Raw genomic sequence first — 14,865 nt, forward strand, 5'->3', positions numbered from 1 at the left:
GTTTAGACCTCACAATGCAGAGTGGGTGGAGGGAGAGGGGAGTCAGGAATGGCTCCTGGGAACCTGGATGGGACTGGGACCAGTCAGAGAAGCAGGTCTGCTGGGTGGGACGATGGGGTATATCAGGTTTTGATATGCCAAGTTTGAGGTATCTGTGGAACCCACACCTGATCAGGGTTTCTCAAACTCTGCATTATGGACATTTGGGGCAGGATAATTCTTGTTGTGGGGCGTGTCCAGTGCACTGCAGGATGTTTAGCAGCATCCCTGACATATAACCACTGAATGCCAGGAGCACTCCCACCCCCCCCCCGTATGACAGCCACAAATATGCCCAGACATTGCCATATGTCCCCTCAGGGCAAAACTGCCCCAGTTGAGAACCACTTATGAAGAGAGAAAGATTGTAACTCATGATATTTTTCCTTAGTTTTTCTTTTTCATAGGGATATAATTCACACATCCTAAAGTTCACCATTTAAAAGTATACGATTCAGTGGTTTTTAATACATTCATAGTCATGCAACCATCACTATCTAATTCCAGAACATTTTCATCACCCTAAAAAGCAACTCCATACCAAACAGCAGTCACTCCCTATTTCCCCCTCCCCATTAGTCCCTGGGAACTACTCATCTACTTTGTGTCTGTGGATTTGCCGATTTCTGACATTCCATACGGAATCATGTAATATGTGGCCTTTTGTGTCTGGCTTCTTCCACATCGCATCATGTTTTCAAGGTTCACCCATATTCTATCACGTGGTAGTACTTCATTCCTCTTTATGGTCATTCTTCCATTGCATGGATTTGCCAATTTGTTTATGCAGTCATCAGTGGGGGGACATTTGGATTGCCTCCACTTTTTGGCTCTTATGATTAATGCTGTTATGAACATTTCGTGTACAAGTTTCCATGCAGACGTATATTTTCATTTTTCTTGAGTATATATCTAGGAGTGGCATTGCTGGGTCCTGTGGTAACTTTATGTTTAATCTTTCAAGGAACTGCCAAACTATTTCCCAAAGTGGCTGCACCGCTTTATATTCCTGGCAGGAACATACGAGGGTTTTGCTTCTCTCCACATGCTTGCCAACACTTGGGATTGTCCTTCACTCTTATTTTTTTGTTTGAAGTTTCCAAGCAAGCACTGAATAGTCAGCTCCATTGTTTATGACAACTTTATAGATGAGAAAAGTAACGGTCAGAGGAGGCTGAGAGGCTGGTCAAGTCCTTTCTAGCTCTACTACCCTTCACGTAAGATGCTTACAAGTCCGACACCTGATCTGTTTGTGCTGGTTGTTTTCAGAGATCCAGCCCTGCCTGTCCACTTCCCTCTCCGCTGCAAGATATTGCTTGGCAGGTGTCCTCTCTTTCGTGCACTACTTCTTTCCCTTTACTGGATTATCCCACTTTCATCAGCATAACCCTATAGTATCCCCAATCTTAAAAATACCAATAAAATTTCCCTTGACCCCATATCCCTGCCAGTATCTACCCCATTTGTCTGTTTCCTCTAACAGTAAAACTTCTTGAGAGTTGTCCCTACTCTTTGCTTCCAATTTCTCTTCCCTTTCCCTCATGCTCAATGTCATTTCCAACACACCCCAGCACACCTGCCAGAGCCACCAATGACTATGCCAAATCCAAATCATTAATTCTCAGCTCTTAACATTCATTACTCAACTTGTCAGTAGCTTTTGATACAAATAACCATTCCTCCTTAAGACACTGTCCTCATTTGGCTGCCAGGTCACGACTCCTATTGTTTTCCCACCCACTGTCACTCCTCCTTAGTCTCACTTGCTGGCTCAACCACTGAAACTGAGAGTAACACAGGGCATGGTCTTGGACCTTTGCTTTTCCCCACTTACGTGGCTCCTAGGCATCTCAAATACAGTTTCTTTTCTCCTAATACCCCCCACATCTTCCCCACAGTAAATGGTAACTCCTTTCCTTCACTTTGCCCACCAACCTTGGATTCTTCTTTGGACTTCTCCCCTTCTCTCTCATCCTATCCATCAGTTCGTGGATCTTTTATATTCAAATCTGACCATTGCTTGCCTCCTCCATCATTAACGTTGTGGCCCCAGCCCCAACTGCTTCTCATCCGGATTATTACAATTCCCTCCTACCTGGTCTCCTTGCTTCCACCCTTGCCCGCCCCCCGCCCCTCTCCACACAGCACCCAGAGCAATCCTTTAAAGAGTAGGTCAGACCACATCAATCCTCCAAATGAAATGCTCAGTGGGGTTGGCATTAAAGGATGTTTGCAAAATGGCCACCCTAATGCCTTTCTTTGTGTCCATACTCTTATGTCGTCCACTCCTATGTGGACGCTGGGCTTTGGCTATGTGACTTGCCTCGGCCAATGGGACAGTCTAGCCATGAAACAAGCAGAACCCTGCAAAATGTCGGTTCACTGGGGCTTGTCCTATGTTGCTGTTGACAGCCTTTCAGCCACCATGTGAAGAAATTCAGATTAACCTCCTGGACCATGTGGAGAGAAGCCCCAACCATTCTAGCTGTCCCAGCTGAGTGAGGCCGAACTAGACCCTCCAGCTCCAGAGGAGTGGGCCCGCTGTAGAAGAATATAGCCAACCTAGAGAATCTTGAAAAATAATAGACATCTGTTATTTGAAGCCACTAAGTTTTGGGGTGGCAATGTAGCAGTTAGCTTTTGCTTTGGCTAACTGATACAATGTTGATTTTGCTCAGAATAAAAGCCAAGGGGTGCCTGGGTGGCTTGGCTGGTTGAGTGTCCGACTCTTGGTTTCGGCTCAGGTCGTGATCTCAGGGTCTTGAGATAGAGCCCTGAATCAGGCTCTGTGCTGAGCACAAAGTCTGCTAAAATTTCTCCCTCTCCCTCTGCCCCTCCCCACATCACTCTCTGTGTGTGTCTCTCTCAAAAAAAATAAGTAAATAAAAATAAAAATAAAAAATAAATAAAAAAGAATAAAAGCCAATATCCTAACATAGCCTACAAGGCCCTACAAGTTCTGGCTCTCATCTCATGACTTCACTTAGAGCCTCCTTGTTATTCCTCATATCTAACATTATCCTACCTCTGTGCCTTTATACGTTCTGTTCCCTGTTCCTAGAATATTCTTTCCTCAGATACCTGCATGGCTTGTTCCCTCACTTCCATGTTATCTCTGTTCAAATGCCATCTTACCACCCTAACAAAACACACTGGGCACTTCCCATCCATCCCCCTTTTCCTGCCTTCTTTCCTTATTATTACCTGACATATTCATTAAACATTTATTTCTTGTCTGTCACATCCCCTCACACACACACATGAGACACCAGAACTTAGGGTCTACAAGGCAAGATTTTGTTCTGTTCATCAACATAGCCCCAGCACTTATAATAGTGCCTGGAATTTTTTGACCATGAAAATCGTAGTACTTCTGCCAAATTTGGTGTCTAGGTCTATCAACAAAAATTCCTAGGGGCTGTGGTAGGGAAAGTGGCAACTGCACTCAACACTGGGGGACATTCCATTTAATGCAGGCTGAATTCCCATGCACCCACAATCTAGAAAACATTCAAATGAATGCCCATTAAGGATTCAAACAGAGCCCAGCAGGATGCTGGCTTGGCACTGCCCAGTTGAAGCTCTGTTCCTTTTGACCTCCCCTCCCTTCCTTTTCTTCCTACCCTTTCCCCATCAGTCTGTAACACTAGTTTGTCAGATCATTTGGTTGCTCAACAAATGGCTGGGAAAACACAAAAACTCCAAGAAAGTATTATCAGCATAGAAATTTATTTGAATTCAAAATAATACAGTTATATTTAGAATAATGTAATAATTATCTAAAGCAAATATCATTGGCTCTGAAACAGCTCTAAAGATGTCATTCTTTTGAAGTCAAAAAATATGTAGTAAGAATGTACAAGGAAGCAAAAATATAAAAAACAAGTTTGCTGAGTATTGGGAACTGTAACAAGGACAGACTAAGGTAATGTAACAGAGTCCAAATTATAAAACATGCAGCAAGGAGTTCTCTAGCTTTATCAACTCCCTGGAAAATGAGTGACCTCAATACTGCAAGAATACCACCACTTGGTTAACAGGACAAACTTCCCGAGGGACACAGGTAGTCATTCACTATACTTCCCCTTTTTCTACCTCCTTTCCCCACATCAATTTCTTTTCTTTTCTTTCAGCTTGGTTCCATCCTGTTTGAAAAATATTTGGTTTTATCTGTGAAGTGGAGTAAATAATATCCTGACTGAAGTATGCAACAATGTAGCTGAAGATGCTCAGGGATCAAACTTTTGAAAAAGGTTAATCAGCTAGTTAGCAGAGACCATCAGTGGCTTTCAGGAAAATAAATTCAGATAACACGTTTGCTAAATAGATAAAAAGAATAAGCAGTTAAAAATGGGTCAACAATCCTAGGGTTCACTGGAACCTAGATAATCAAAAGCAGACAGCTGACCTTTGATTAAACCCATTTACTTGTGGAGTGAGCTATAAGGAGGCTCCAAGATAGAGTCTGGTGTCCAACAGTGTCCATGGCCAAGGGTAAACTCAGAAGCTCTCCTCCTCTCGAAGAAACTGGAAGACGGATGAGAAGTCTTTCTTTGAGTAACCCTTTGCACACATCATCCTGTAGATTTGATGGGCTTGACTGCCCAGAAGGATTGGGCTCTTTGTGCTGGTGGCAGAGTCTTGTGCTAAACCCAGATCCTAAATCAAACAAGGGCAGGAGGAAACACATTGAGACTGGTAGTTAAGGCTCTTTGGAACTGTGGCTCCTAAAGCTTTGGTTTCAAAGAAGAAACGAGGTCTGAAAAAATAAGATACTTACGAATACTGTGGTAAGTTATATATATTTTTATAAGTACTTTCATATAGCTGCAAAACTGCTCCAGACCGAAACCTTAATTTCTGAGTATCCTCTCCACTACTCCACCAGACCCGTTTGTTTTGTTTTGATTTTGGACAGGGGTTACTACACAGATGAGATCACAGAGGGAAATGCTTTTTCAAATCTGCAGAAGCCTGGAAGCCTAAGACAAACCCCATTATGACTGAATATCCATTCAATATCTTATGCAACAAATATTTAGCAACTGCTGTGTGCTGGGCACTGTTCCAAGGGCTAGCGATACAGGCATGGTAAGACCCAGTCACTGTTCTCATCAAGCTTGGGGAAGATGGACAACAGAACAAATACTAAAACTTTAGACAAGGACAAGCACTATGAAGAAAAATAAAGCGGGGCAAGGGGTTGGGAAGTGGCGGAACAGCAAGGGTTGGGTGGAAGGAAGGGAGTCCTAGTAGATGAAATGTTTAGGGAAGATCTCTCTGAGGTGGAGACACCTGATCTACAAATTGAATGTTAGGGAGTAGTGAGTTCTTTGGAGAGTAGGGGGAAGAGAGTTTCAGGTAGATGGAACAGCAAGGTAAAGTCCATGTGGGGGGACATGGCTTGGGTATTCAAGAAATAGCAAGCAGGCCAATGAGGCTGAATGTGAGCCAGGGGGCTGGAGAGGGAAATGAGTCCAGGATGGACACAGGTAAAACACAGCATCTTTAATGCATTTGGTAAGGAGTTTGGATTTTAAGTGCAATGGGACATCTGCCTTCGTGACAGTTAACATCTCAGCAAGTTAATGCTTCATTCTGAGGGTTTCAGAAAACTTATGGCTGTTTAAAAGTAGACAAAAGTGGGGTGCCTGGGTGGCTCAGTCCAGTTGAGCGGCTGCCTTCGGCTCAGGTCATGATCCCAGGGTCCTGGGGTAGAGCCCCGCTTCGGGCTCCCTGCTCAGCAGGAAGCCTGCTTCTCCCTCTGCCTGCCACTTCCCCTGCTTGTGCTCTCTCTCTCTCTGTCAAATAAATAAATAAAATATTTTAAAAATTAAAAAAAAAAGTAGACAAAGTTAACATTATAAATCTTTTATAGTTAACCGGTAGCTAATGAATATCCACTACCATAAAAATGGAATCTTGTCCAAACCTGAACTCTCTGAGGTTGATGGAAGACAATGAAGTCTTGGATAATTGGAATAATATTTCATTTTTTTTGTGATTTTATAAGAGCTGCAAACTAGTGTCAAAACCAACTAGGTCTTCTTACCATTACCATCCTCACTTCTCCCACCAATGGAAAAGCCAGCAAACAATGAAAGGGTAAAAGAAGAAGCAAGATGAGAAATATTTTTACTTTCTGAGGAAGTCTTTGATAATGGAGCATTTATTGATATGCTCCACTCAAAGGAAAAAATTATTCAAAGAAAAAATAAGTCTCTTGAATATGTATGATGGTATAGGTGCAAACAGGACTTTATGCTTATTTGTATAACTTTCACAGGTAGACAACAGATTTGAAAAAACTGCTTAATCTTAAAGTCTTCTATAGCTTCCGCAAACTAAAAAGGGAGTTTAATTGTTACCCACACAGTTAACAAACATACAGCTGCACTACTGCTTATACCCAGACAAACTTCTCTTGTTGACATCGTTTTGCAGCATATCTATAAGATGAGTTAATTTTCAAAGGACGTAGAGAAAATCTACATAGACTGCATTCAACTTTTAACCTAGTTAACTGGAACAGAAGAACTCGGAGTTAAACGTAACACACCAAAGAGAACACAATACTACCGAGAAGAAAAGTCTAGAGTTTTTCAACGGGCAAGTACATAACCCAGATAAAACCTAACAAAACCAAAAACATGGACAGTAAAATAGCTTTGGTGCCTGTTACCTGAAAGGATGCACATTCTAAAAAGAGAAAAGTGATTAGTCTCTCAAAGTCTGAGAGGCTTGTTTATCTTGAAATGTTAGAAAAAGAAGGCATCCTTTGAAGCTTATGATATGTAATTTAAAATAAACAGATCTTCCACTTCACTAGTCAAATAAAATATTTATGAATTCATGAGCTAAGTAGGTAGTTCAGGAAAAAATATAAAACAATAATAAAGTTTCAACAAGTTAATGGAGGACCAAGTTGTTATGTTTTACAGGGAAAGAGGTATACTGGGGGAGGACCAAGAGTCGTGATTTTCCATATGTTGTTCTCTAGTGGCCATCACAGACCAACATCTAGGTTGGAGAGCGCAAAAGAATGATCTAGTTTTCATATTGACTATGTTCTGATTATATACACATAACACGATAGAATTTTATGATGCTGAGACCTAGAAATAAATGTAAAAGCCTCTACTTCAACGACACACTACCATCATATCCCCTCCCACAATACATTTAATGGCAGTTGAGCAAAACATCTCTTAGGAAGTAAAGCCTTGATCTGCCCAAGCAGGTATGACTGCTTTAATCAATGTAGCATTGATAGGGATTTCTTTAACCTCCATCGATTTCTCTATACGAATCTAATTAGCTATGGTGTGTTTTAGTTAACAGCAATCCAAAATGATGAAAGATTTTTTTTAAGTTCCTGTCTAAGTACTCTCATTCCAAGCAAAATTAATAAATCTTCCTCTTTATAAGGGAAATCACAACTGCATTTCATAGAGGAAATGAGATTAAAGGAGACCAGTAACTTCCATGTGTTACTCCCGCACTGTCTCATGCTGTTAGTTGAAAATGCAATCATTTATTATCAAGAAAATAGTTTTAAAGGGAAGACCTTAACCGTGGCAGATTCTTCCTGGGCAGAGCCACTGCAGCAGGCAGCAAAAGCCAGGCGAACCACACCGGGGAGGACAGCGAGAGCGGAGCCCCCAGACAAAGCCAGCACGGCAGAGGACCAGGAGGCCAGACAAATTCATCTGACCCTTTTGACGAGAAGCCTCCTACCTCTTACTACACTCTACTTGTTAGCTGCTTCCTCTGCTCTGACCATCAGCAGTATTACAGGAACTGAGTAAGCTAGCGGCTCACAACTCACTTCATATGGAGACAGAACGGAAACTGAGCATAAATGTGATTCTTCCATCCTTCCATGTGCTCTAATAAATCACCTGCAGCTTCAATGAAAACAATACACTTAGGGAGCTACTTCCTGTTTCTAACAACAACCACACAGCACAATTACAAAAGCCTGTGTGGAGGACATGCAAATCTAAATACAGGATACAGACTGGCATAAAAATAAGTATTTTCTTAAATGAAACATGAGGAGAAATCAAACTGCAAAATAAGAAATAGTTCAAACACTGCTTTATCCAATAAATATTTAAAGCGTGATGATGATACGCCAGGAAGTGTGCCAGAAGCTGGGATGGAGGGGGCAAGGGCAAATGGGGTGCAGGCAAGGGAACAGCCAGCCTGGAGGTTTGCAAGTGAGAGACAACAAGGGGCAGAGTTCAGTATGACTGAAGCAAAGAGAGGGGCTGCGAGGGCAGAAACGAGCTGGTGGGACAAGCAAAGGCTAAAATCATCGAGGGCTTTGTAAGACAACTCGTAGAGACAGACTTTCATCTACAAATGATTGGAAACCATGAGACAGACTTAGTAGGAGAAAAGGCACACTCGGGTTTTTACATCTCAGGGAGCCCACTCGTTCCCCATGATGTAGAAAATGAATCGAAGAGGACTATGAAAGGCAAGGAGACCAGTAAAGGGCTGACATGGTATAATCTAAAGGAGGCTCAGCCAAGGTACTGGTTGGGGCAGAGGAGGGGACTGTATGAATTCAAGGCATATTAAGAAACAGAATGGGCAGAATGCCATGGAGAATAAAGGAAAATAAGCTGAATACAGTGTCCGGGTATAGGCTTTATTACTTTTGTAATGGGGGGGAGCGGAGTCAATTATGGGGGCAGGGTGGGGTGGGAAATAGCTCTACACAGAAATCTGGAAGTCTATCCCCCTAAAAAGTATTTTCTGAAGTTGAGATCACAAAGAGAAGGAGGTCAACAATTTGCTTTTCAAATGACTTTACACATCAATACATGTTCTTAAAGCAGGAAGATGTATTTAGAAATCTAGTATCATGAGAAAGATCCTCTCTTCTTTTGTGATGGGTGTATCCAATGTCAACGTATTATCAGAAAATTCTTACTGCTTCCATTCTAAGGATTTGGTAAATTAACGAAAATTTCTGATGAAGAACAAATTTTGCCATCTCATATAACAAACAAACCCCAAAACCCACAAAATAAAACTCCCAGCCTATTCTTCTCATCTGAAATGAACAAGATAAGGGTTTTTATCGAAGCTAAGTTTTAACTGATTTCTAGTGAGTGAGTGAATTTTAGTAATCCTGCCTTCTAGGATAGGCATACGCTTTGTTAAAAGGGGGTGAGGGATTAGACCATTAAGCACTTTTTCCCTCTCTTGGGTCGTCTCTGCATTTACCGTACCTTAGCCATGAGTGTTGCTCCGAATCCACCCTGATAGTTATTAGCTGACGGAACGCCATCCATCACCCCAGGTACGGGATTGTAACTGTCACTTGACCAACACCGTCCTGAGCTCATATTTAGGATTTTAGCCAATAGTTTGGGGTCAAGCCCTAACCTGTCAAAGGTCAAAGAAAAGAAGTGTTAAATGTCAAAATGTACAAGTCATGCGTGACCTACTTACGTATGAGGATGCTCCATCTTCTTTCTCCATTTATTATATGTCTTCAAAAATCAAAGCAGATTGATGAAAGCAAAGAACCCAATCTTAAATTATAGGGTATTAAAAGCTAGTGATTAAACATTTCAGATCCAGAAAGTTCTGCACTGAGAGAAAACCTTTTGCACTATCCTACTTTTAACAAACACCACACAACTGCCGAAGTCTTGTGGGTTTATCACACACATGGGTTTTCTAGTCTTTTGGATATTATTGCATTTATGTGTCACATAAGAACCTTAAACCAATATGATAATCTAAATTCTACCTTCTTCACTCACAAAATGATATATTTCAGAAAGAAAGATAAACTATGCATCATGGGAGTCCGTGTGGATGCATTTATATGTATGTTTATTCTTTTAGCTTTCATGAGAATGAATGCAAGAGATGAGCCATGAGCAGTAAAACAAGCTTAAGAGAAGTTATCATTATAAAAGAAGACATTTCTTGCTGCAAACTTTTCTTTATTTATTAAATCTTCATTAGACGATCTTGCTTATGAAGCAAGTCTGCACAGAGCTGTGACATATGCTATCTATTCAGAGACATGCATTATAGTTCTGGGTCAACTGCTGATAAGGTTACTGATCCTGATAAAACAAAGCTTGCCCAAGCGGAAACATCATTTGTTCTATCACTGAGCTGATGGCATCAACGGCTGTTCAATGTGGACCCAGAAAAAAAAGAGAATCAAAATGCTATAATAATTTGATTCTGAGTATCTTAATGCAGTTTGGGAAGCAGAGTTTTGCTAAGTATCACTGAATCAAGTTTCAAATAAAACTTTCTACCCAGCAATTTATTGGTTTCTTTCATACAAAGAGCCATTATAAAACAATTGTCATAAAAGCCTTCTGCTTTTTCTTAGAACCAATCTCTTCCAGAATTAAAAGAAAAAAAAGAGACTGAAAAGAGACACAAGAAAATGTGAAACAGATTGTGCATTTTGGCATGCCTAAGTTGTTTACTTCCTGCGTTTGAAACCTATGTCTTTTTATTTCCCAATGTGAGTATCACGAGCAGTACAACAATCCTCCAATGCTACAGCAGGGGGTTGGGGCTAACAGTCAGGATAAGTATGCATTTACCACATAATACAACTGTTATATAATCAGGCTTTCAAGAAGTAGCCGTGGTTCAAGGAATATATATGGCATGCCACATATGTGAATTCATATGGTGGCCCATGTTATTACAGGGGTTTTCTTAAGGATTATAACAGAGAAGATTCACTCTAAATCAGCTGCCATACATTCCATTCAATGGTAGATTGCCAGAGAGAAAGTCAACAGTTCATTCATTCCTTTATAAAAATCCAAGTTTGTTATTGGTGTAGTTTGCTATTGCTGCCTTCTTTCCCCTTTTAAATAAAGTGAGGCTATCAGTATGCTGTTATAGCAGATGACTTGGGAAAAGATAAAGCCAATGTGCTTAGGGAATAATCTGAAAAGTAAAATCCCAAAGATATTAACAATCAATTAATCTGCTGTAACTGCAAATACATTCTCTAAGCACAACTGTTCAAGAATATCTATGTCTAATGTGTTCCATGAGTAGGGAACATTTTTAAGACCCCAAAACATGGTTCTTCCCTTCCACTTGAAATATAATTTAGGCGCTTCTGAATTTAGGTTTTCTTTTAAAATGGCTCATCACATTTAAAGCAGCAGAGATACTCCTCTCTTCATAATCTACCTGGTTATACTCAACAGAACCTCACAACAGTCTTTACTGTTCAAGCAATTCATGCTCTGTCTCTAGGACTCACCAAAATGGTGAACAAAGCTTATTATCCTTTGTAAAACCCTACATTTCATTTTTCTTGAGTGTTCAAGGAAAAATACTGGCACTGATTTATGGAACCCTGTTTGGTGAACATATTACTATTTAGAAGCATCCCGAGGGGCACGCAAAAAAGCCAGGCGGCAGTTGCTACGTGCTCACTTGCAAATCTGATGCTTCCCCACTGTGCTGACTCCCCTTTAGGAGACGGCTACTCCCTCTCCGCTTTTCCTCCCCCGACTCCCCACCCTACAGCAAAGTGTATCATTAAAAAGAGCAAGTTAGAAGTGTTTTGCATTTCATCTTTCTGAGAATTCTTCCACTGGCACATATATAACTGACAGTTAAAATTAGACATAATATTAAAATCAGTTACTGAAGTCCTCTGTCTTCCACTGTGCCTAAGGCTTGTAATGGTCTGAAACCAGCTAGAATACACAGTAATTGTCATTCAGAGAGTCTATCCTAGAACGTCATGCTTCACTGGAGAAGACTGAGTTTCCATTTGAAATCAACAAATTAATCCAAGACAGGTATCTGAAAGGGCAAGTTTAATAGGAAGCAGCTACTGGGCTCTCAACCATGATAAAATGTTATTGCTGTTTCCCTGTAAATTGGCTGGGAACATATGATACTTTCTGCATAAGAGCCCCATTGCTGTTCAGGAGATATACAGCTCAAGCCATCAAAAGGATGACAGTCTGTCAGTCCCCATAATAACTTGCCACTGGATGTGGTTCGAGAGTGTGCGCGTGCATGCATGTGGCTTTACAATTGCTGGAATGTTCTCTGATATAAACAGAGAATGAATTCATTGCTCTGACCGCATATATAATGCAACTCAAATAAACATCACTGTGTCAAATCTACTCACCTTTAAATCATAAGAATTCTAAATGAACTTTTGAGAGAAGTAAAAATGATGCATACACTGTAAAAAAAAAAAATTAAAGAGAATCCAGATGTTTGCCTTCACTGTAACCAAGGCTTTTAAAAGGACCAAAAAAGTTTGTTCACCTTATATTCTCTAGAAGTATCTATACTGTCTGGTTTTATGTAAGAACAAAGCAAATTATGTCACTGAACTGATATGTTTGTATCACAGAAACAGATCTGGAAATGAAACACTTAAGACTATGTCAGTTTTAATCAATCATTCACTTACTCATCATTGTTTACACAGATCTGCCATGTGCAGGTGCTGTGCCTGGAGCCAAGGAGACACAGTAAAGAAGCCAAGAGGCTGTGCCCACCTTCTAGGGATGGGCCAGTTAAGACACATACACACAGGGGCGCCTGGGTGGCTCAGTTGGTTAAGCAGCTGCCTTCGGCTCAGGTCATGATCCTGGAGTTCTGGGATCGAGTCCCGCATCGGGCTCCCTGCTCAGCAAGGAGTCTGCTTCTCCCTCTGACCCTCCCCGCTCTCATCCTCTCTCTCTCTCTCTCATTCTCTCTCTCAAATAAATAAATAAAAAAGAAATCTTTAAAAAAAAAAAAAAAGACACATACACACAGGTAACTTTTACCTGAGGCAGGGGAAGTGCCTCCCTTCCCTCTCTCTCCCCCTTTCATTCATGGGACAAATCTTTCTTGAGTACCTACTATGTACTAGGTATGTTCTTAAGACACAACAATGAACAGATAAAGCCAACCCCTTCCATGGAGCATGCCTTCTAGTTGGGGAGACAGGCAATAAACAAGCACATGAATAGACATGCCAACTGGTGGGGAGTGCTCTGAAGAAACTGCTTTAAAGGTACAACTCAATTCAAACACTAACCACCACCACCACCATCAATCACATCGATAACTACCATGTTGAGCACTTACAATGTGCCAGGAACTGTTTTAAAAGATTTACATGGATTAATTCATTTAATCTTAGCAACAACCCTGTAGATAGATGCTATTATTTCTCTCATTTTATAGAAGAGAACAGCTTAAGTCTGTGGCAGAGCTGGGATGCAGGCATTGACAGACACCCAAAATCCCACCATCCTGAGTCTCACTGGGTCAGGTGGGTAGTGAACTTACAGTCAATAAGCCAATACGATGGTGTTTTATCAGTTTATTAAGAAATTTGGTCAGGGCGCCTGGGTGGCTCAGTCATTAAGCGTCTGCCTTCGGCTCATGTCATGATCTCAGGGTCCTGGCTCCCTGCTCAGCCGGAAGCCTGCTTCTCCCTCTCCCACTCCCCCTGCTTGTGTTCCTGCTCTCGCTATCTTTCTCTGTCAAATAAATAAAATCTTAAAAAAAAAAAAAAAAGAAATTTGGTCAAACTTTTATTATAGACCTTTTGCCACTTGTTATCTATTATATATGTATTAGGGTATACAACTAAGAGGCTTCATCACCTAAATGAAAATGCAACACCGTCCTAAGGGCAGTAGCCAAGAAACTAAAATTATGCTTGTGGAAAAGTTCTCATCTTGAACAGTCTTCCAGAGGTTCAACTGTTTTAAGTTTCTTTTAAGGTGGAAGACAATATGGTTGTTGCTAGAGGGGCCTGTGCCCTGGTTGGTAATGTGAATGACCTGTTTGCCACCAATACTGAAAAAAAGAAAAACAAAAAAGTCAATTCCCAGTGGAGCAAAAATAAAAACATAATAGCCAAACTTCCATTATCAACATTGTTCCTTTGTGATGCACAGGAACAAAACTTCTCTAATGCAAGCAGGGTACCTTCAGTGCCATAAAACTATGTTCTAAGTCCCAACTAGAACCCAGTTGGAAGGTAGAAAGGTCCTGGGTGATAGACATTAGGGAGGGTATGTGCTATGGTGAGCGCTGTTTATTGTGTAAGACTGATGAATCACAGATCTGTACCTCTGAAGCAAATAATACATTATATGTTAAGAAAAAAAAAAAAAGATAGCAGAAGGGGAAGAATGAAGGGGGGTAAATCGGAGGGGGAGACGAACCATGAGAGATGATGGACTCTGAAAAACAAACTGAGGGTTCTAGAGGGGAGGGGGGTGGGGGGATGGGTAAGCGTGGTGATGGGTATTAAGGAGGGCACGTTCTGCATGGAGCACTGGGTGTTATGCACAAACAATGAATCATGGAACACTACATCAAAAACTAATGATGTAATGTATGGTGATTAACATAATAATAAAAAAAGAAAAAAGATTCTCAAAATATGTTGTATACCCATATTTTTTATGCTTTACTTTTTTTTATAGCATTTTAAAATTTCACTAACATCCATAAAGAGTCACTGTAAAAGATCATAGGGTCAATAAGAGTTTTAAACTATGATTTTATTCTTCTATTTTTTTAAAAAAATGGGAAAGTGTTCTAGAAAAAATACTGACTTATGAGGATGAAATTAATCAGAAATGATCACTTCATAGGAATAGGGGACTCAATTTGTAAATGTTGACATTAATGCTCTAAAAAAATTTCACTTCAGAGTGAACAGAATATAAATGTGGCTGAGCCACTTTGATGCTGTACTACTTTGTGGGAATTTACTACTTGGGAATTTATGCTTGCTGATGCCAATTTTCTCTTTCACCTTGCAAAGCTCAATAA

General features: G+C 40.6%; 1 protein-coding gene across 2 annotated transcripts in view; it reads right to left on the reverse strand.

The window, feature by feature from the left end:
* Window positions 1-3,799: 3,799 nt before the first annotated feature.
* HIBADH (3-hydroxyisobutyrate dehydrogenase) overlaps window positions 3,800-14,865 on the reverse strand; it is a 104,000-nt gene continuing 92,934 nt past the window's right edge. The window contains exons 7-8 of one of the 2 annotated variants that reach the window (XM_028119369.2): window positions 9,285-9,441; window positions 3,800-4,698 (exon numbers count right to left, since the gene is read on the reverse strand). In XM_028119369.2, coding sequence (XP_027975170.1) covers window positions 4,540-4,698; window positions 9,285-9,441 — 316 coding nt within the window. In that variant the 3' untranslated portion in view covers window positions 3,800-4,539. The other variant, XM_088018469.1, reaches the window with a different exon arrangement.

The sequence above is a fragment of the Eumetopias jubatus genome, unplaced genomic scaffold (assembly GCF_037043125.1).
Source record: "Eumetopias jubatus isolate StellerSeaLion01/CBP00866 unplaced genomic scaffold, mEumJub1_p1.0 scaffold_14, whole genome shotgun sequence".
Taxonomy (NCBI): Eukaryota; Metazoa; Chordata; class Mammalia; order Carnivora; family Otariidae; genus Eumetopias; species Eumetopias jubatus.